The 23,566-nt window shown below is 35.7% G+C and overlaps 1 protein-coding gene across 7 annotated transcripts in view; it reads right to left on the bottom strand.

The window, feature by feature from the left end:
• CEP128 (centrosomal protein 128) overlaps positions 1–23,566 on the bottom strand; it is a 180,884-nt gene that overhangs the window by 129,972 nt on the left and 27,346 nt on the right. For all 7 annotated transcript variants that reach the window (XM_017813890.1, XM_017813892.1, XM_017813893.1 and 4 more), the window contains 5 exons: positions 23,098–23,258; positions 12,781–13,131; positions 8,112–8,762; positions 2,043–2,207; positions 746–922 (listed from right to left, as the gene is read on the bottom strand). In XM_017813890.1, coding sequence (XP_017669379.1) covers positions 746–922; positions 2,043–2,207; positions 8,112–8,762; positions 12,781–13,131; positions 23,098–23,258 — 1,505 coding nt within the window. The remainder of the gene's footprint in view (positions 1–745; positions 923–2,042; positions 2,208–8,111; positions 8,763–12,780; positions 13,132–23,097; positions 23,259–23,566) is intronic.

Genomic DNA, 23,566 nt, shown 5'->3' with positions numbered 1-23,566 from the left:
TGTCCAAAATGTTACTGAGTATGGCGACAAGCTGAGTCAGACTCTGTTTTCTTTATTCTCAGCAATGTACAATGTTGATTTAAGAGGATTAGTCTTGTAGAATCATGTGCAGGGAGGAAGAGTGGTTTCTGTACCTGGGGAGCAAACCAGAATGGTCAGGAGAAAAGCTAGAAGGAGACAGGGGTTGCAGAAGAAGTAATAAAATAGCAAAGAAAAAATTACAGCAAGCTACCAGTTTCCTGAAAATCTGAGTCAGAGTTTTCTGGATACAAGGACCTGCTCCCCAGAAGAGGAGATTATAAATTCTTTTCATTTCCAGCATTTACTTCTTTACTTAAAAAACAAAGCATCTAAATGAATTTTAACAACACTTTTCTTTCATTTTCCCCAAACTTTAAATGCATTTTAGGTCTTCCTTGGGGACTTCCCAACTTTAGGAACATGGCCTAGGAAAACCTGCCTCAAAACTCTGGCTTATGTAAGGTCCTCTCACAAAAGCAAAAGCAGAACTATTAAAAAAGAAATTGCAAAAGAAAGCAGTGCTGGTAATACATGAACAGATCTTCCTAGAATCCCATTCTAACACCTAGCAATGTCACTCCAAACCACCTAAATATCCATAATTCCATTGTCCATAAATTATCTATACTGGTAAGTGATAAGTGACAACAATGAATACAAGTTCTACTACAAATTTCATTAAGAAAATAACAAAGCCTGCAGCCTACTTAAAACTTAGAATTACTTTGAATTTTTCCACAGAGTCCCGAGAAAAAATTTCACAAGCAGAATCAATTTCACTTCCTATCATGGAGAGAATGGATTGCTGTTCCATTTCTAAGTGACGCAGCTGATCCTTAAACTGCAGTCTGGCCTCACTCATCTTTCTCAAATGATCCTCCTCATTGCTGATCTGTTTTTCCTGGAGTGAAAGAGGAAAAACAAAACAAAGAGAAATTACTGCATTAGTAATATAACATACATCATTAGCAATATATCTTTCAATCTTATAATCACAATGTACTCATTCATGCAAAGTTCAATTCCTTGCCACGGGAAAACAATACCTTCTAGTAGCACTCATAAGTTCTTCTCTTGATTCTCCCCATTCTCTTGTAAATCAGTTATGAAGAAACTGCTACCAAATCCAAACTCAACAATCAAAAAGCTTATTTTCAAAGTCAAAAATAAACATTCTATTACAAATCTCCTTCTCACAAGCAGAAAGAGAGCCCATAACAAATACTTATTATCTTTTGCTATGAACCAGTTACAAGCACCTAATCTCTATCATCAGAAAAGAGATCCCTAAAGGTAAATTTTATTGGCGGCCAGTGTGCTCTCAAAGGAAAACTACTCAAAAAATATCTCATAGGACAGTGAGTAGCACTAAGGAAAGCATTTTAAGTTATCTAATGTCAGAAAGTTCATTAAATATGTTACATGTGTTTTTAAAATTCAGATTCACTTCTTTTATATCTGTGATAGCGCCACCACGTAAAACTGAAGAAAACTTCTGGCAGATTATATAAAACATTGAATTATCCATTGTAATTAATATTAAAAAAACCCTCATCTTGTGAGAAAAAGTGATATTGAAACACATCTGTCTGCTGCAGAGACCAGGAGGGAGGATGTAGTGCAGTGAAGGGCAAACACTTTTACAGGAATATTTTAGTGTATTTTACCTCTAAATTATTCATAACTGCACTGCATCTTTAAGAAAAATGTGAAGAAAACAAGACGTGGTTGGTTAAAGAGTTGTTAGTTACCTATATTAGATATCAGGGAGGAACAGGATTTATATCTCAAGTCCGAAATAGTATTAGTGAATCTTTGGAGGATACAATTCATAACCCAGCCAAAGCAGTTTTGTCTTCTTTCACTTATACTGAAATTGTGTACTACAGTATGATTGGGTATGTTCTTTAATACATACATGTATTTTTTTAAATTTAAATTTACCATCTATTTCTATAATCCATCACTTATTTTAGGTATTTATCAGCAGAGAGACCAAAGGTTAAACCAGTTAACTTTACCTTTTTCTCCAGTTCTTGTTCTACAAACTCACATTTCCGTTTTAGTTTTATATTTTCTTCTTCATTTTGGGTTAATTCTTCTGTCAATTTATCACACTCAACTTTTATCTTCTCCAGTTGTCGACACTGAGTCTTGACTATGTTTTTCTCTTCTAAAAGCTCCATCTGATGGTAAAGGGAAAACAGATTACAAAGTCACTCTATGGGTTATTTTAAAACACACCCAGACTCTAAAGTTTTAAATCAGTGGAAGATTATTACTGAATGATAACTCAATTTAATTTTTTACATTTAAGTTATATTAAGTGCAATCACTTATCTGAACATGGAAAATATGTATCATAGAGTTGTAGAACCATATAGTGTCTTAAAAGCAGTAAACAGAAGTCTCAGATTCTGCATTTCAACTCTGCTACACTCATCAGCTTACATCACTTTGAGAAGCCTAGTATTTATGCAACTTTTCCATTACTGAAATAATTTGGAATGAGAAAGTCTAAAACTATCATTTTATTTCAGGAACTAATACTGAATTTATATCTGCAAGGAAACAACTGCAAAGATTTAGTATTTTTAATTTCTAAAATTGTGTCGGTTTAATGCTATTATAGTGCAGGTTTAACACTGTTCATAAAAACACTGCAGAGAAAAATGAAGAAAACATTTAAGGGCCTTGAAAGCCCTAAGAGTGAGTGAATAAAGTATATTTGTTTCCAGTGCAAAAGATAACTGACTGAAAATGACAGGCTTGAGAAATTCTCTAGAATATCTAGAAAATAAATTAAAAAAAAAAAAAACAACAAAACCCCCCAACCACAAAACAAAGAAGCAAATTAACATGCATATTACTCAAACCAGTTTCATATTAGATAAGTTGTGGGATGCAGTTATACACAAATAAACCTGTAAAGTAAATTCCTTTCTGAGGAAAAGCAAAAATTCTATTTCCCAATTACTCTATAAATATATCTCCTCTGAGGAAGAAGGGTAAGGAGAGAGGTTTTATGAGTTAATTTAGATGCTGAAGCGAACAGAGTACATACAAAACTCTTCCGAAGGAAAATTTGAGAAAGGACTTTGGCATCCAAGGTCTACAAAGACTTAGGACCACAAAGACAAGCCTGCAGTGCCCAAAACATTTTCTGTAAATATGCTTACAAAATCAACTTTTCAATTCCTATCAAAGGTAATTGCATTATAATGTCTATGCAGATGGAGACAATGCAAGAACAAAATTCCTCACTTGTATTACCTTTGAGACACAATGGACAAAGTTAAATTTTATTAATTTTCAGTATGGACAAGGCAGATGTGACCATAATTAAATTGATCTTTATTGAATCCAATTTCCACACCTGACAATCTTCAGGAAAATAAGAACTACACACTTAGAAAATGTATGGAAAACAATTGAAAAAGAAATACATGTACAGAATTTTATACGTATACATAACACAACTCTATATAACCTTAAAGATTAATACTTCAGATACTTCAACACTGTCAGGCATAAGGACATTTTGCATGTCATCATTCTAAGAAAACAAGGGTATTTTTAAAGCACATGTTGTAAAATTAGGGGATAGATTCAGAGCTTCTGAGCACATAGCCAAACGGGGACCACTAAGCAAACAACTTTCCTATGCCTAGTGTACCTATCATTTTAAATAATAAATAAGACATCATAGGGGCATTGGTTGCGAATCATTTAGGATGTTCTAGCAGAAACTGAATTAAAAGCTAAAGTACCAGAACCTCAGTAATGAAACAGTAAGATCCTTCTTAACACTGACATCTCATACAAAATTTTATTTTCTTCTCCAGTTCTACTGCATCATACATTATTCTTATGGTACCTTCCCTACTACCCCAAAAATACTTAACCACCTAATATTTTTTCAATCCAGTGCAGCACTACAGAGAACCAAGCAAAAGTGAGGCAGAAACTACCATACAGAGGAGGTAAGAACTGCAAGAATCAAAAGTCACCTCTTTTTACAACCTATGCAGCCGTTAGTCCTCTAAACACAGGGCTCTATACTTTGATTTCCTGAAAGTAATTCATAAATGCATCCTCTTTTAAGTTTAAGGCTTTGGGTCCTACAAATATTTTAAATTTCCATTTACTCCTCAAGTGTCTCCCAAATGACCTTTTTTTTTAAAGCTTTAACTATCTTTGGATAGGATAATGTATATTCCTTTTAAAAAACAGTTACAAAGGTTGGATGAGGCTGAGGCATAAGGGCAAGATTACTACTGTAAAAGACAATTGGTTGCTAGGTACAAAAACTTATACCAGCCACAAAAAAACCCCAGGATAATAGGTTAAAAAAACCCAGCCTTTTCTGCTGGATTTCCCTAAACTCTACCCTAACCCCACCATATTTCAATACAAAGAAAAAAAGATAAAATGCATTTAAGTTTACCTTAATTTGGAAGAAAAGTGCGTCCATAAAATTGGAATTCAATTGCCATGTAATGATGAGTTCAGACAAAAAGTAACAAAATCACCTGCAGGATGATATGTTCTCATCAGATCTTCCTACAGATGGATATAATGTTCTTTTTTGTTTTACTTACAATCTTGATTCTCTCAATCAAGAGAATCTTGTGCATTATCATTTCGTATACTTCAAAAAAAGTTGCCTACTCTAATATCTTAGAAAATTCATCTCCCTCAAACCCTCTGCTCTTAAAAAAATGTATGTAGATTTAGGATTCTGGGAAAGTCATGGCACTGTAAATGAAATAAGGAAGTTAATTTTTTTCATATTCTGTTTAGGTTCAACAATCAGTAAGATATCAAGGTCCTTACCGTAAGATTTGCCATTCCATAGAAGAACACAGTCACAATCAACCAATTTTTTTTTCTAGCAACCAAAATACACTTTCCTTCTCTCCCCTGTCAAATGTACACCCTTAATTTCAGAGTCATTATCAAAGACAAAACACATATTTCAACAGATCATTTAAATAATGCTATACACATGAAAAATTAAGTCCTCTGTGTTAAACAGTGCTGTCAAAATATTTGGTTTTAATGATCCTTCCACTAACAATCATCTAGTTTTCTTTTTATTGCTATCTCCATTAAATGGTTTCTGTGGTACCAGATGCTTAAGAATTACTGTCAATTCTTATATCCATATATGGTACATTATATCTTATATCTTTAATGGTATATTAAATAACTAAATATCCTTTCTAAGTTATGTCAATTCATAACTGCAAAATATGTAGGAAATATGCATTTTTAACAAGTATATTTGTGATAATATAAAGGAAAAATATGCTTGCATTACTTATGATGAAGTAGATCATGAATTACTTAAGCTTTTATTAAGGATTTCATAGCTTTTTTATGGTTAAATTGATAGAATTTTGACGAGTAAATTTGTAATTTAATGGGACTAAGGTGAAAACTATATATATACAGTGCTTCAGAAGTCACTCATAACATGTTGGTAATTTACAACTTACGTGGAAAACCAACACCTCCATTAAAATAACTATAAAATTTAATATTATTATTATAAACATCTACATATATATTTAACCATGTAATCAAAATTGTTTCAATAGAAGTGCAATGTAAACTTACACAGCTGTTGACAGTTAACTGCAGTTTAGAGCACTTCAACTTAACTTTTCAATTTTATTCAGAGCACTTAAAGCCACTAAAATGCTTGTTTTCTTTTCAAAGCAATAGCTTTATATCAGAAGCAAATGATACAAACTAAAGACATTAATTTGCTTCTTCATTAATAAAACGCTATATTTCATCATTTACTATATAAACACTTCTCTGAGAAATTCTACAGATATGGGTAATTCTAAAACTTTTTGAAATAGAAACAACTCTCAAAATTAAACTTAACCAGAGTTACACATCATTACTATTCACATTCTGAAAGTATTTACAGATTCAATGACAGTACTTCTACATTATGCAATTTAAACATCATAGAATCATAGAATGGTTTGGGTTGGAAGAGACATTAACAATCATCTCCTTCCAACTCCCCTGCCATGGGCAAGGACATCTTCCACCAGACCATGTTGCTCAGAGCCCCATCAAACCTGGCCTTGAACACTTCCAGAGACAGGGCATCCACAACTTCTCTGGGCTACCTGTTCCAGTGCCTCACCACCCTCACAGTAAAGAATTTTTTCCTAATATCTAATCTAAACCTACTGCTTTTCAGTTTGAAGCCATTTCCCTTGTCCTTTCACTATATGCCCTTGTAAAAAGTCTCTCTCCATCTTTCTTGTAGGCTCCTTTCAGATACTGGAAGGAGGGCACCCCAAAACCTTCTCTTTCCTAGGCCCAATGCTCTCAGCCTTCACTACAAGAGAGGTGCTCCATCCCTCTATCAGCTTGGTGACCCTCCTCTGGACTTGTGCCAACAGGTCCTTGTCCTTCCTGTGCCGGGGACCCACAGCTGTATGCAGCACTCCAAGTTGGGTCTCACAAGAGCAGAGTAGAGGGGCAGAATCACCTTCCTCGACCTGCTGGCCACATTTCTTTTGATGCAGCCCAGGACACAATTGGCTTTCTGGGTTGCAAGTGCACATTGCTGTGTCATGCCCAGCCTCTCATCCACCAGCACCCCCAAGTCCTTCTCAGCAGGGCCACTCTCGATCTGTTCCTCCCCCAGCCCGTATTCATATCAGGGGCTGCCCTGACCCAGGTGAAGCACCTTGCACTCAGTCTTGTTAAACCTCACGAGGTTCCCATAGGCCCACATCTTGAGCTTGTCCAGGTCCCTCTAGATGGCATCCCATCCTTCAGGTGTGTCAACTGCACCACTCAGCTTGGTGACATCTGCAAATTTGTTTAGGATGCATTTGGTCCCTTCACATATGTCATTAATGAAGATATTTAACAGCACTGGTCCAAATACAGAAAAGATACCACTTGTCACTGATGTCCATTGGGACTCTGAGCCACTGATCGCTGCTCTCTGGATTCAACCAATACCTTACCCACCTAACAGTCCACCCACCAAATCCATCTCTCTCCAACTTAAAGAGAAGGATGTGGCTGCAGGAGCAGAAGACCTTCGGAAGAAATATCAAGGAGGGAGAGCTTAGCACCCATTCAAGGGAACCTTTGCTCCCAGGGAAAAGCTTTTACGTGGGAAGGAATTAATTCTCATGCAGGGTGCTATGATGTTCTCATTATCTGTCTGCTGAGAGGTAACTCCTTTGCTACAAGTGATAAAATTCTCACAGACATGCCTGGAGGCCCCTGCAGGGTTGCCAGGCAGGCCATAAAGCCCAGGGGAAGAATTCAGCCTGGGCTTTTATTGCGCATGCAAAAGCTGTTTTTATAAAAGCACCAAAATGGGTTTCCACCTTTGCCTTCTAGGCCAGTTGTATTGCAGTGTTCTTGACTGTAAAAATAAATTTTCTTTAAAACAGGTGCCTGGGGTTACCTGCATGCATATCAAGCCTTACAGTGTGGGGCCATATCAAAGGCTTTACTGAAGTCCAGATAAATGGCATCTGCAGCCCTTCCCTTGTGCACTGATGAAGTCACTCCATCATAGAAGGCCACTGGGTTGGTCTGGCAGGACTTGCCCCTGATGAAACCATGCTGGCTGTCCCAAATCATCACCCTATCTTCCATGTGTCTTAGCATAGCTTCTAGAAGGACCTGTCCCATGATTTTCCCAGATACAGAGGTGAGAATGAAAAGTCAGTAGTTCCCAGGGTCCCCCTTTCTACCCTTTCTAAAGATGGGTACAACGTTTCGCTTTTTTTTCAGTCACCTGCGACTTCACTCAATCGCCATATAAAAACATTACAGCCTCATATATTTCCTTCTGTTGTGATCACAGACATACCTATTTCACTACTGTTGAACTAAGATTTTGACCTAAAACTGATACTGTTACATTTTTTATCCTGAACTTTAAGCTTTTATGATGGCCTGGAATAAAATGTGTGTTAAGTGCATTAAAGCCCATACTCTATTATCTTCATCATTCATTGGTAGGGGGCATGTGAGGGGGGATGTATGAAGGGGGGGGGAAGTCTGACATTGGAATTATTCACAATAAGTACCTTTAGCATTCTAATTTGAGCCTCTGCATCCTCCTTTTCCTGTTTAAGGAGTTTCATGAGTTCTTGAACCTTTTGTTCATGTTTGATTTTGACATTTTGTAACTCTGATCTAAGATCTGCCAACTCCTGTAGGTAAACTTCTCTTTCCATCTTCAGCTGCCTGTTAGCTGAAGTCATCTCTTCATGTTTAGATTCCTGCTGTTTCTGGAGATCTGAGAGGTTCTTAAGTAATTCCTTTTTGACTTTCTCCTCTTCTGCTATTTTGTTTGTTAGTTCCACACGTACAGAGCTTAAATTTTTTACATCTGCTTGCATTTCTAAGAGTCGTTCTTGGTCTTTTTTATGGATCAAGTTAATAGTTGCAAGTTCTGTCTTCAAGTGTTCCTTCTCAGTTTGCATTTGATTTTGTAGAAAGACTTGCTTTTTCAACTCATTCTCCAATTTTTTTACAGTACCTTGAACTTCTTTGATCTCTTCTTCAAGAGATACCTCGTGTGACTTCATTTCATTCAGTTTTACCTCTTTACAGTGGAGGAGTTCTTCCTGCTGGGCTCTCTTTGTAAGCACATCATTCAGCTCTTTCCGGAGGTTTTCTATTTGGTGTATAGCTGAGAGAAGCTGACTTCTGAGATCATCCTTTTCTTTGAGGGTCTAGGAAATAAGAAAAAGAAATCCATTGTGACCTAAAGTCCTTAAAGATAATTGTTGGACAGATGTCCTTAGACATTAGGAATGTCTAAGGAAAAATTAACATACTTTGTTCTGTGAAAATACAAAAATTTTGCTTGTCATGAACTCAGTTCAAATGTATTCAGTGTTTCTTTAAATTTAGACACAGAACACGTGTGATCTCAAATTTGTACTTGTCCTTAAATTATCTAGCCTCACAAGCAGGGATAGTTTTGGTTAATTCCCTGCTTCTCACATTCTCTCTTTGCAGACTGAGAAGAGTTTCTTTACTGGTTCCTCTAATTAGCAAGACGGAGGAAATGAGGTATTAGAGCAGAATACAGGGAGGACAACTGGTCACACACATCTTACCTATAGGTCCATTCCATATGCTGATTTATTTTGTTTACTTTCTAAAATATTACATATGAAGTATACCCACTTTAACTTTTTTTTTTAAACTACAGTTGATGAATTAATCAGTAGATGAATTAATAGCAGTTAAAAGCTTGGTTCGCTCATGCATCAAAGCAAAGAAATGAAGACGTCACCTTCAAAATAAAAATCAGTCAAATGTAACAAAAATCCTACTGTTTTCCTAAGGAGCTTAAGAGTTTGGGTATTCTTTCCAATATTGATATATTTTATATTACAAATACCAACAGAATCACAGAATGGGTAAGGTTGGAAGGGACCGCAGTGGGTCATTAGGTCCAACCTCCCTGCTCAAGCAGGGTCATCCTAGAGCACATTGTACAGGATTGAGTCCAGACAGTTCTTGAATATCTCCCGTGAGGGAAACTCTGCAACCTGTTTGGGCAATCTGTTCTGATGTATCACAAACTACTGGATTCTTCAAACTGGTTTAATAAATTTTATACTGACTTTTACTAAGTATTTCTACTAAATCTACAAACAGTGCCCACTTCTTATGGATATAGCAAAATTACTTGAAATAATCCAGAATAAAAATGTAAACCGAGTTAAAAAGTGTGCAGGTTAAAAATAATAAAACAATTTGCAATTACATCAAAAATAAGAAATGCAAAGCAAAATGCAAAACTAATAAATTGAGGACATGGGGTCATGACCATTATGCTTTTTTTCTGAAAAAAAACCAACGAAACAAAAAGACTTTCCTTAAACTGTAATTCTAATTGAAAGATTTGGCTAAAAAAACCCACAACAAAACCAAACAAAAACAAAACCCAGTAACATTTCAAAATAAAACCTGTAAGTAACTTGCTTTGAGTGTAAGTATGTTTTCTACATTCCATACTTAAAAGAAAAATTCATTCCAAAAGACACAAGATGTTAGAAATTCCAGTGTCAACCAATATCAAGGACAACTACATGAACAAAACTTTATCCAAATTATCCCAGTATCTCCAAAAGAATGAAACCTAACCCATTTTTCTACAGCCCACCCATTGTCTGCAAATATTTGGAATATTTCATAAAATTGCAAGCCATGATTGCAACCCAATTTTGAAAATTTGCCATCAACCCTTTGGAGTCCTCTTACAGTAATCAAAGACAACAGACTGCCATTTCTTCTTTTTCTTTACTACTTATTTTTACAGAATTTTGTCTCGGCTGCTAGTTGTCTGTATATTTCAAAGCTCCCTAAATTATGTTCATCTAGTTCCCTGAATCTTATTACAAATGCTGCATCTAGACTGATTATATCCTCATACGGAAACTGTTTACAACTTTGTATTGAGAACATGAAATATTGTTTGTAACCTCCACAATGGCACACAGTTCATTTGATATTACATATCCTCAAATGAAGAAACTTTCTTAACTGGGGACACCTCAAATTTGTTGGCAAGATGGTGACAACTTTAAAAATAAGAACTAATACAGACAGCATTTCTTTAAAGGGGTTTAAAACAAAGTGACTGCATTTAGCATTCGAATGTATTTGTTATATAAGAAAGAAGTGGTAAAATCCACGTCAAGGAGTCTTATGTAACAAAGAAAATTTCAATGTGGACAGGACTATCAAGTGCCACTACAAAGACCTGTCCATGCATTTACATGAACAGTGATTTCAGAACCTTTTGGAGATCTACTGCTACTTATTCATAACTTGCCTCTACTTTTTGCTTCTTATTTGTCCATTTGATAGACATATATGATTTCTAAATGATTCAGGTTGACCTCCTTTCCTTAAAAACTCCATTTTCCTAGGCAACAGATGACCAGCTTCTTAAATGTTTGCAAACCTTATTTCCCCAGGCAAGCGCTCAGGCTAACTAATACAACAAGATTACTGTGGAATGAATTGTTGGAGCATGGATAGAGTAAATAATAATAAAAAGTAAGGAATATGAATGGCAATTCAGGAGAGAAACAGCAACCCCAGCAATCACAGTTTAGATCTGCTAGAGTTTATTAATTTCAACCCAGTATTAGCCCCATTGTGGCTTCTCCTGTGCATTGACCATGCTTGTACATTCATGTACAAGCCTCCAAACAGGTTACTGGATCAGAAACAACAGAGGATTAATACAGAAATCCAATACTGCACTCCATATACTCCTTGAAAACATCAATCTTGGAGCAGGACAAAGGAGAGGATGAAGACATCTCAAGCCCATCAGATTTAGTAATCTAAATTGTATGAATGCTATGAGAAAATACACGAAAAGAGGTGAGGGAAGTGTTATAAAAACAGAAGCCATACAATATAATAGACTGCACCAGCAGAGCATGTGAGTTAAGATTAAAGCTCACATTATGGAGCTTAGCACTGTACTAGCCACTATAGCAGCAAGCAACTTTTGACCCAGCCACTGGAAAATACAGACCCACAGACTCATTGCCAACAGAATGATGGTTTCTACTACTATTCCAAGACAGAATGATCAGCACTAGCATTGATGTGAGTGTTTGTCTTTAAAGCAGTGTCAGTAGCTGAACAAATCAAGAAATTCTTCTAAGTCACAAACCAAAAAAACCCCTTATTTTTTGCCTGAGAAACTTTGAAGGAGGAAAAAGTGATGAATAAGTGGTTTACCATACTGAACAAAGGTAAATTAAAAGCCCAGAAATGTGACAGGATCAATTTTAACAAACTGACTTTTCAAATAACAAGTTCTGAAAAATACAGAGGCTGAAACTGAATACACATGAAGAGCAACAAAAAAAAAAAGAGAAGTTACAAAAATATAAGGAACACAGACTCTCTAACTAGATCAATGGAAAAACCTTGGAACTGCACGATAGATGTTAGCAGCATGCTCATCCCAAATGCAGGTTAGGTGTCTTTTTTGGCTAAAATCTCCATTTTGCTAAAAAATCTCTGCACATTCTCAAACAAAAAAAAAAAATCTATTTTTCTGCCTCCACATATCAAATTCAAACTGAGTTGCAGTCCTTATAATATTTCAGAACTTATAGTCTTTACTGGCAACAGAAGATGTCATTACTAAGCCTAGAGTCTGAGAAGAGCTTAAATACAGAAAAGAACTAAAAATACTCTAGTTGTGCCAAAGGTCACATACATTAAGGTCTGTTATCAATCTGACACACATGGTGAAAGTAAACACCTTCTTTCAAAGATCTTACCACTGTCCATTACATGAGATAAAGCATAAGCTGTATGAGGGTTATTATGTAGTAGGATTTCAAGTTTTTTAAAAAAATAACATCACATTATTTCCTCAAAAATTAACTAAAAAATAAGCTAAACTACATTAATCAACACCTGAAAAGAGCAGCATTCATAGAGAAATTTTCTTCTTCACAAGAGGAAAGCTTTGATTAAGTGAAGAAACTGGAATAAATACCAGAAAAAGAAGAGAATGTGGAACTCCATAATAGCTAAACAATATTGCCACCTAGTAGTTGTCTTCCAGTTTACCAGAAAATTTGGTCCAGAACTTAAGGCAGAAAGCAGTTTAAGTCACAGTTTGCATAAATAAATTCCTTATCTTCATTTCTAAAGCAAATGGAAAGGGTACCAAAAAAAAAAAAAATTAACCAACCTTACCTGACTATTCTTTTCCATCAGGTCATTGATAGTTTCATTTTGTTTTTCCGTCTCACGACTCAGTTTCTTACATTTCAACTTCCACTGGCGGATGGCTTCCTGTGCTCTCACCTTCAAATCTTCTCTTTTTTTCTCAGTCTCCAGCCTGAGTGCCTCTGAGTGCTTGAATTCAGAGAGATACCGTTCTGCTTCTTTGGTACTTTCTTCAACCTGTTGAGCTAACTCAGAAGACTGGAGTTCAGTTTGTCTACACCTATTCTCACAAGCCTTGTAGCAATTCTGTATCTCCTTTAGCTGGTCCAGCATTTTTTCCTGCTGCTTCTCCTTGTTTTCCACGTCAGACGTTAACACCTGGAATCATCATAAAAAAATACAAACATTCTGACTCCAAAGATATGCAGTATGAAACCTTATCAAAAAACATACAGCAATGTTAAATCACATTTCTATCTAAAATATGAATAGCATAAAAGATCTGCTTGACTATGAAGGAAAGCCCTGTTAGCCCAGAGAATCTCCCCCTCTGCGATGGTGAAGAATTAATTTCAAGATGAAGTAAAATACATAGTTACTCTATCCTTCCTTCATTTGTTCTTCTTCTGGTTGTTCTTGTTATTTTTCTGTATTATAGGTTTTAGATGGAGTCATTGACCATATGTTACACACTACACAAATAAGAAATAAACCAAAGATTAAAATGTAAGGAGACGAATGTAAGCAGACAAGAGGAAAAAAGAAAACTGGCAAGGAAACAATAGTATTCATCACACCCAAAGTAATCTACAGTATATGAGCTAGTTGTTACCCAGTTTTATGCTGGTTGCTTTTATGAAAGCAACATGCTGAATAAGGGTATATTTGAAAGCACTGAATACAAAGAGAATCCAGCTGCTTGGTAGATGTTTCTGGAACAAAGTGCAAAGATGTTTGAACCATTAATTTTAAAAATAACAAGTGCTGCCTTTCTCAAATTACATTTTTTAGGACTCATAATCAACTCAGGAAAAATATTCTTCATAAACCTTCTGCAAGGACATTTTCAGAAATCAGCTATTGAAGCTACACTAGCAAAACTGTATTTTACTAAGATCATCATGTAGAAATTCATACTAGTATTCCGTATTTTGGGTCTATTTAGACTGTTTTCATACCATTCAGTATTTTCATTAATGATATAGATGAATTTGATGAACCTGATCTATAGTGAAAAATATTATCAAGCTTCAAGGGACTGAATACTTGAGAAAAGGATTAGATTTCAGAATGACTGAATAAAATTGCACATATAGACTAAAATAAACAGGCTGTAATTCAGAAGAGACAAGGGAAAAGTACTTTGCCTAGAAAAGAATAAGTAACTTTACAGATGCATAGAGAATAACTATTTAGATAAAGATCCTTCCACGAGGTTGGGGGAGGGAGGGAGAGTTGGGTTTGTTGGTTGGGGCTCCTTTTTAGTTGGTTTGTTGGATTTGTTTTATTTATTGAAAACCAGGCCATCACCTCCTGGGAGGCAGTAAATTGTACCAATCTTTTCAGGATGGTATTTGCTGTGCTGAAAAGACAACTGCATGTGCACTCTTGCATGTGACAGATCGTGGTCAAAAAATACAGACAGGAAGGGACTGATACTATAACCAAGAACAATTCATCCATCTTGCTACTTGTACCCATGATGCAAAGTAGGAGTAGGATTATCCACTGGACAGTCACTCGCTTATCTGTAGGATGAACATTCCTGCTCTAAGACGCAACTTAGATACAGATAACAAAACAATAGGTAAAGTTTATGGAATAGCTGGGAGAAAATGTTACACAGGTGGCAAAATAAAACAGGAGTCTTTTTAGATTTATGGTTCTATACATTAGAAAAAACCCCACGTGTATTCTTCTTCACTGTTATTTTAAATTGCATTTTTGAGCTCATCAGGTAAAATTACCAGCTCTAACCTTGTAAAAAGTCTTGATTCGTAAGACAAAACAACCAACCAAAAAAAAGCTCACAAGCTACAATTTTAATCAAAACAAGCTTAATTTCCAATGAAAATAGAGATTATAATACTTCTTTAAAGATAAAGATATAAACTGAGTATAGCAGAAGTTCGAAAGAGCCTGATAAAATACAGTCAGATATTACATTTACCCTTCAACAGATTTTCTAAAATGGGGATCATTTCTTCAATCGTGATTATAAATAACATTATCACTTCCCATTTTGTGTCTTTCTGGAGGCAACAGAGAGGATATCAGCCTAAATTGATGTACTACTCAGCTCTGCATCATTAAAAAATAGTCATTTATATATAATTCCCCCAGAGAATACAGTTCATTAGTAGAAGTACAGCCCCCAGAGACTTTTTACTGAAATGAGTCTAAGCTTAAACACAAAAAACAATGTTCAATTAACTATAAACATTCATGTAATTGTGTAGAAGCAAATCAATCTCCAATTTATTGATTTACAGTATAATAAAAAAAGTGGAACATTTGTTTTAGTTATTTACTTTGAAGCGCAACTAATTTATCAATATGAGTTACTTGCATGAGGAGGAAAAATTAATTTTGACACAGATGTACCAATATAAATGTGAATTTTAATGTTTTATTTTTACAATATGTGTAAATATGATAGATCTTAGCAAATAGTTTGCACTTTCCTTAGAAAAGTTAAGCCAGCACAGACCCAATAGTTGAAATCAGCAGCAAAGCAAGCCAAAATTTCCTGCAGCCTTCTCTGCAAAGCAAGAGGATAGAGAAACAGAGGGCCTCCACATTCTTATCTTTAAGAGTATACTTCAAACCTCACTGTCTATGTACAGAGTTTAGCTGTCTACAAAACCCGAAGATTATGGTCGTGCCTTTTGGTTTCTGAAAAAATCTCAACACACAATCCCAATTTCTAGGCATGTTGTGAAAAAAAAGCAGGATGACTATTTACAATTTTCAAAGTAACATTTCTAACAGAACATTTATAGACAAGCGATCGCCTCACTATTTGTCATTACCTGCCTACACATATGATATCCCTTTCAGACAAACACTACTCAGAAAATGACTGATCACTCGTTCTTGTGGAATTGTATTATCGGCAAAGACTAAGTAGTTAATACAACACATAAAACTCCATTAAGCATACTACATATTTTTAGTCCCTAATTTTGACCTTATGAGAATTAAGACTGATTTGTTAGCAAGAAGTAGTTAAGCAAATTGCTGTTGTCATTGGGACAACATCATACTTGGCAGTGGTGTGTTGTGAAAGTATGACCTTGCAATTTCATTTCATAATGATGATATTATAAACTTCAGCTTTTGATTTCTTTCTGAACAATCTTTACAACTAAAAAAACCTGTTAATTAAGCTAATGCATAGCATCACATTTTTCAATTTTAGCATACTTTCAAAAAACATTAGATTTAATATATAAAATTTTAATGAAGTAAATGTTATGTGCCTACTCTCTTAAGTTTGTCAAGACCTTCAGTCTTGAAAGGTACCCATTTTCTCTTAAAATAACAAAGTATCTTGCACAAAACGTTTATATCTGCATCCTACTATGGATGCACATATGGTCATTCTTGAATACTGGAATAACACCTGGAGTAAGGAGGTAACTGTTTCCCCATCACATATTATATCATTTGTATACAGACATCTGCCAAAGTTCCAATTCTGTTTCCCTTCAACTTTTTAGTCCTCATTTTCCTTTCAGAAACTCAGACTCTCAGTTGTAAAGTGAATTAAAAATGCATGCAGACAATACATCATAAAATTTTATCATTAATGTCATTATGGCTAGGCTTCGTGAACAAAGATTTGGGAAAGGCTCTATCCACATTTGTTACAAGCACACTGGTGGCTAAAAAGGCCAAGACAAGATAGACATGTCTGATTGCAAAAGGCATAGCAGAAAGACTCCTTAGGTGGTACATTCTGCAAGGCACGATTCTTTCTGTGTTGTCTTTTCTCCTCGAGAGTGATCCTATGTGCGTTCTCAAAGGAAGCAGCAGCGTTATAGATGGTGTGTCTCCAGACCTCCCAGTTTGAGGCCAGAGTAGACCAGTTATGTTGATCAATATGGCCAAGGCTGAGATGTTGTTTCAGAGAGTCCTTGTATCTTTTCTTTGGGGCTCCTCTCTTGTGGCAGCCGGTGGCAAGTTCACCATAAAGCAAGATCTTAGGGAGGGGGTGGTCCTTCATCCTTGAGACGTGTCCTGCCCGTCGCAGCTGTGTTCTCAGCAACATGGCCTCAATACTTGTGACTGCTGCTCATTCTAGAACAGATGTATTGGTCACATAATCTGACCAGTGGATGTTTAGGATTGTACAGAGGCAGCATTGATGGAAGTATTCTAAGAGACGCAGGTGGTGGCGGTAGATGACCCATGATTCGGAACCATATAAAAGAGTAGACAGCACTATGGCTTTGTAAACACTGATCTTGGTACTTTTCTTCAAGTGTTTATTTCGCCAAACTCTTTTTATGAAGCTTTCCGAAGGCACTGTATGCCTTTGCTAACCTGTTGTCTATCTCTCCATCGATCTTACCATCTGAGGAGATGAGGTTACCTAGGTAATTAAACTGTTGGACTGATTTGAGCTCTGATTGGCCAATGGTGATATGGGGATGATGAAAGACTTCCTGAGGTGAATAGAGCTGGTGCAAGAACACAGCCTTGTTTCACACCATTGCTTATTAGAAAGGGCTCAGAAAGTGCATTGCCATATCTGACTTGGCCGCGCTGATCCGCATGAAGTGAGACGATCATTTTAAGGAACTTGGTGGGACATCCTAAACGTTCCAAAATCTGCCATAGACCTTTTCTGCTCACAGTATCAAAAGCCTTGGTGAGAGCAACAAAGGTTACATAGAGACCCTTATTCTGTTCCCTACACTTCTCTTGCATATCATTAATGTAAGACACATAGTTTGACGGCTTCCTTTGTCAAGCTGTTTGTATGCACATTCCACTGCAGCCGTGGCCAGAGCAGTACTGAATGCAAGTTCAGCACAGGCTGAAACTCAGATAGACGCTGGGTCAGGGACTGGGAGGAACCCACTCTGGTATTATAATCAAATGTTGCACCACAGGGTTCTCATTATTTTTTTTGCTGGTTTGTTTGGGAGGTTGCATTAAGGGTGAAATACTGTGTTACCTGTCAGGAAGGAGTTGCCCTTCATTAGGATGACATAGCAGGGAGAAGAGAAAGTACATAGCACTAAATGACAAATAAATTAAACACCTAACACAACAAATATAAGTTTGCTCTCAGCCTCCAGAGTTGTGGGATTTGAGGGAACTGGTCAAAGAGAAACATCAGTCCTGATCACAGACTACACCTTAACCCATCTCCCAGGTCTCTTCAGATTTACAGTGCCTAGAGCTGTGTTAGTGCTAAAGAAATTGGAATTATCAAAGATCTCAGTCTCCATCTTTGTTTTGAGAACATTTTTAAACGTTGTGCTGAAAGTTGTAAGCAGGCCTATGTCCAGTGGAATGAGTCTGAAGATATCCTTTTCAGTTCTGTATTACTGAAGTTTGGACAATGAGCTCAGTGTCACAACCGTGTCTATGCACATATTGATGGTGGTTCCCCTCGATACAGCTGTGCCCTGAGCCTTGCAAGCTGCCCTTTTACTATGGCAGGAGAATTTGGTAGAGTGATGCTTACTTTAGACCCTGCAGAATACCCTAATTTTCACACTTCTATCTTGGAATTACCCTTCTAGGCAATTCAGAATGTAAATATTTTAAGGATTTCTCCATGAGAAGAATACACAGATGTAGAGTGTTTTGGAGTTGTTTGCTGGAGGGTTTTTTTGTTTGTTCTAATATTAATCCAATTTTCTCTTTCTCAGTTGTTACTGTAGTTAACAAGACTGAGATAATCTAAGAGAAAGGACAAGCAATTTCAGGAGATTGCACTCATTAGAAAAAAAGAGAAAAAACTACATTCCTTGGACACTTGAGTTTCCCTTCCAAGTGGCAAATTACTAAGCACCTGTGATTCCAAAAAAATTCTATACAGATGACAAATGCTGACCTTATAGATTAAACACTTCAGATTCCAAGGAGTATCCAGTGTCTTCTGTGGCTCAAGGTCAGTCACACAGAGAACTCAGTGAGCTTCTCTAGATGCAACAGAAGTATGATAATATTATGTGACATACATTATAACAGCATGGATGAAGGTTCTCCTGACAGAAGCAACCCAGGATATTCAGGACATTTTGTTGCTAAAATACATTGCGTATATATACAGCAATTGTTAGCATACTTTGCATTGTGATTACTACAGAAAAAAAACTGATTATGGTATATTATCTCTTCTCAATCTTTACACAAGATGATTCTGGGTCTCAGTTTTTCTAATCTGATTATTTTCATAGTTTCACTGCTAGCAGAACCAAGGGAAGGTATCAGAATATTCATGTCAACTAATTCACCCCCAATATAACATCAAATACTCTCCTCCTGGCTTTAATATCTGAAGATCTTTACAAGAGATAATTATTTTTGTGGAACAGTTAAAAAATGTCATTAAGATTAGCTACTAAATCCTGGGAGTACAGCATATTAATGCTCCAGAGATCTAAATGCAAGTACCAATTACAAAGTTTGTATGAGCCCTCAGACTACAACACTGCCACAGACATTTCAGTTGAGAGGCTCTGGCTAGGGTTGACACAGAACAGAAGTGATGAACAAACTCAGATGCAACATTTGCCCCAGCTAAAACAGTTGTGCATCTAGTTTTCTACAGATCCAATATCCCAGCATGTAATCTAGCTTTCAACTTTCATAAGAAACTGAAGGCAGAGAAAGAGAACAACATTTTCCAGTTATAGACTAGTTATTTACCTGAAGTGTAAACTAATCACTACAGGCACAAAACATGTGATTACTACCATTCTAGAAACTCCTGCAGTTTGGACTTCTAGTCCCTAGTTTGACTACACATATCATACTCTTGCCCTGTTTTTGACACCCAATTTAAAAAAAAAATCACCACAAACTACAAAACAAAATTCATCCTAGGTACAGAAAACACTACATATAGAGTATTCAGTATACAATTTCTTAAAACTCACGTGAACATTTAAAATGCAAGTGAGGACCACTCATTTGCTACAGTTTACAGAACAAGTGCCTTATATCACAGCTATGTGCAAACATTCTACACCGGTAGGAATACAGAAAGTCACATTTCATCCCACCATACTAATTGGATCAGTCACCTAAAGTGGATCTATATGTCTTTTTCTCCCTCATTTCTTTTTGGTGCCTTGTACCTCAGCAGTACAGCCACCAGATTGTAATGCTATGCAATCATACTACTGTCATTGGGAATGCTTTCAACAATTAATTATTGAACCTAATTATTCTCTAACTAATTTTTCCCAAATACAGACCCCAGATACTAATTTATTATCACAATCTGATCTGCATCTCTTGTCAAACAATGTATCTAACCACTAGGAACCACTAATCCAGAAGATTTAGATTTTTCATGCAAGTATAACTTCTGTGAATTGAATAATCAAAGACAGATACATTCGATCAGTCAAAAAGTACATTCATTCAGTAAAAAGTATGTTGCACAAAATCAATTTCTTTAAGTGATGGCTTCTCTATATTTTTCCAAAGCTTGAACTGCTAATCTTCCTGAAAGATAACATTGTACAAGATACACCAAAACCATCTTCCCCCCCCGGTTGATATGTGATTTTAGAGAGAAAGTTCATCAAAGCAAATAGCATCTGTTCATTTTAGATCTATCTGGAGCACTATTGCAGTATTTGAACATTGACATGGCAATACAGGCTGGTCTGCAGAAGTACTGATTTCTTCTATTTTGTAAGATATCTTTAAATTTAGAAAATAGTTACTTATTGATTTTCAGAAACCTTAACTGGCTTGTATAATGACAATAATTGGCTAACAGTTTCATCTGTAGAAGAAACGAAAAGTCATAAAATTAATTTTAATGAGAATACAAATCAATAAGACTGAAGACATATTACTGAAGAATTCTAATATTATATAAACACATCAATAATTTTCCCTCAGAAAATCTGAAATATTTTAACAAACTGACTGTACTAAGACCTTATTAGAATGAAGAGGTAGTAAATCAAACAATTTCACAGGCGTAAGAGTCTAAAACCACTTATGGAGAAAGTAGGGTATTGCGTCCTTATAATTCATGCACTTCATTTATTTCTTAGTCATAATAATTAGATCATAATAGACCATAACAGCCCAATATCTATACAGTTTCATGCAGAAAAGTGTATTTAAGATAGCTGTATACATTTGCAAGATGTCACAGCAGCATGTTCACATAAACAACAATAACTGAAATAAAACGTTTCTCTATTAAATTTAAAGATTAATTTAAGATTGAACTCACTTCTAAACATGAGTTTAAGAATACATTTTAACCTTTTCATCCTCTCTATTGTACATCACATTGTGATTTTATGGCAACTGTTGGGGACTAAATGAACAACACATAACTCAAATTGTTGAAAACAATGACATTTAAATAAATCAAAAGAAATTTCTAGTATCACATCTACATCAGAGGCAAGTGCAGTTAGATCCTCCCATTAAACAAAGATAAATTACACCAAAGTCAAACATGACTGGTCACTTCCAACTGGGAATCAGACTATCTGAGAGGAGCAGCTGTTAGAAAAGCTTGACAAAATGCTTTGTTAGAACACGAGTTTAGAAATTCACATCCTTGCACTCCTTGATGTCTCATTAAAAGAAAAACACACTAGCTATTTTCCTGTTACTGCCTCTGTAGGAGAAAGGCAGTGGGAAGCAGATAAGAAGAACAAAGTATTTTCTGTTGAGAAAATGAGGGAAGTCAAAGATTTCTAACTCAGAGCAATGACAACGACCCCGACTGAGCACTCTCACATGAGTATTTTCAGAGCAGGAAATTAGTATTAGAAAATCATTCTGACTCTTAAGAAAGCATGTTCTACAAGCAGAATTTTAAAGTAACTGGTTTTCTGTGGGTTTTTATTCCACAATTCCTGCCTCCAAAGTAATTGGAATTTCTCAGGCCTCATAAACCAAAAAAAACAGAATGGTTTGGGTTAGTCTGGAGTTTATAGGCCAGCTATCATACCAATGTTGATGGGCATCAGGAAATGAGTTCTGCTTGTTTTACCCTCTATAGAAGCACTTGAGGTCTTTTTAAACCTATTCAATGACCAAATTTCATAAAGCATGTAGGAACTTATTTTGAGATTGCAACTTTTTCCAAATGTAATTTGATGTACTACTTTCATTCAAATCAGCACAGGAGTTGACAAGGTAAAAAAGCAGTAGAAGTAAACTGAACAGTACAGTCCTGTAAATCTATGAAAACACCAAAAAATAAATTCCTACATTTGAATTTCCAAAGTGATATGACATCATTTCAAAGTATCCTCACTAGAAAAATAAATACAAATTACAAACCCCCTTGCTTACAGAATGCCCCAATACAAGCACAATAAAATGTTAAGTCCTTGAATACTGAAATAATACATACACTTTTGAAAACAACCTCATTTCTCTGACAGTCATGAGAGAGAAGAAAATAGTTACTGCTCAGGCATCTTACTACTAATGACAAATCCAGACGAGATCAAAAAATACAGAAATCTCCCATCTTAAAAAAAAGGCTACTGCCTACTTAGATCTAATTTTGTGGTAAAAGTCTTCTAACTAAAATTCCAGTACCAAAGACTGCTTTTATTCTTTTCACAGAGAATCACGTTAAATAGTATTGCTTATCATACATAAGAACACTAATACTTATAATAATAATTACATTACTATATTGCATTTAATTGATTAAAAAAGAGAAATTGTAATCTGCTTTTGTTACTCTACCACACTATCTTGTAGACCAAGGCATCTGAGTTTTTGAAGTTAAACTTTAGTTCTGAAGCATGATGGTATGGAGAATAAGGAAGTAAGTACTGCCTTATAAAAGTAATTCCAAAACCCATTATTAACAATAACTGCTGATAAAAATCAGATCACCTTTTCTTTGCACATGGGAAAGAAGTAATCCAAACCATGAAATCATGGGCAATAGCAAATACCTTTTTTGGTATTAAGATGGAAGAGAATAAAACTCTGCAAACTCAAATGACTTTTCAAAGTTATTTACACAATAAAGAAGACCATGACAGTAACTCCTAGTTTGAAAGATTAATCCCTAATCTATCATCTAATGTTAAACAGATGAAAAATTATAAAAAAAAAAAACCACCGCCAAACAAAAAGCAACAAAACCAAACTTACCTGTATGTGCATTACAAGCTGGGCTTTCTCCTTGTCCTTACGCTCTATGCATCTCTTTAGTTCTTCTACCTCTGACATTACAGCATTATGATTCAGCTTTGCTTTAAGTTCCAAAATATGTTTCTCCAGATCTTGCTTCTCTCTCTCATATCTTTCAGCTACTGTAAACCAGCAAGAACAGAGCAACAGACTCAGTAGAAACACTGACTTGTGGTAAATTAATTTTATCTCATTTCTCTTTTGGCAATTTTCTTTCTCTACTTGAGACTATTCTATAACTATTGATTTTGACCAAAATACCTCAAAAACGGCTATACCTGTATCATAAGCTCATAACCTTTTACTGAATGAGACAGTATTTTTCAGTCATTTTATAGGGGTATTCCACTCTTACACACACACACCTTATCCCCCACCCCACAAAAAACAAAACCACCCAAAACCCCAACAAAATTAAATAAAATAAAAT

The sequence above is a fragment of the Lepidothrix coronata genome, unplaced genomic scaffold, assembly GCF_001604755.1.
Source record: "Lepidothrix coronata isolate B3197 unplaced genomic scaffold, Lepidothrix_coronata-1.0 Scaffold43, whole genome shotgun sequence".
Classification (NCBI taxonomy): Eukaryota; Metazoa; Chordata; class Aves; order Passeriformes; family Pipridae; genus Lepidothrix; species Lepidothrix coronata.
This window is presented reverse-complemented; position numbering and strand designations above follow the sequence as displayed.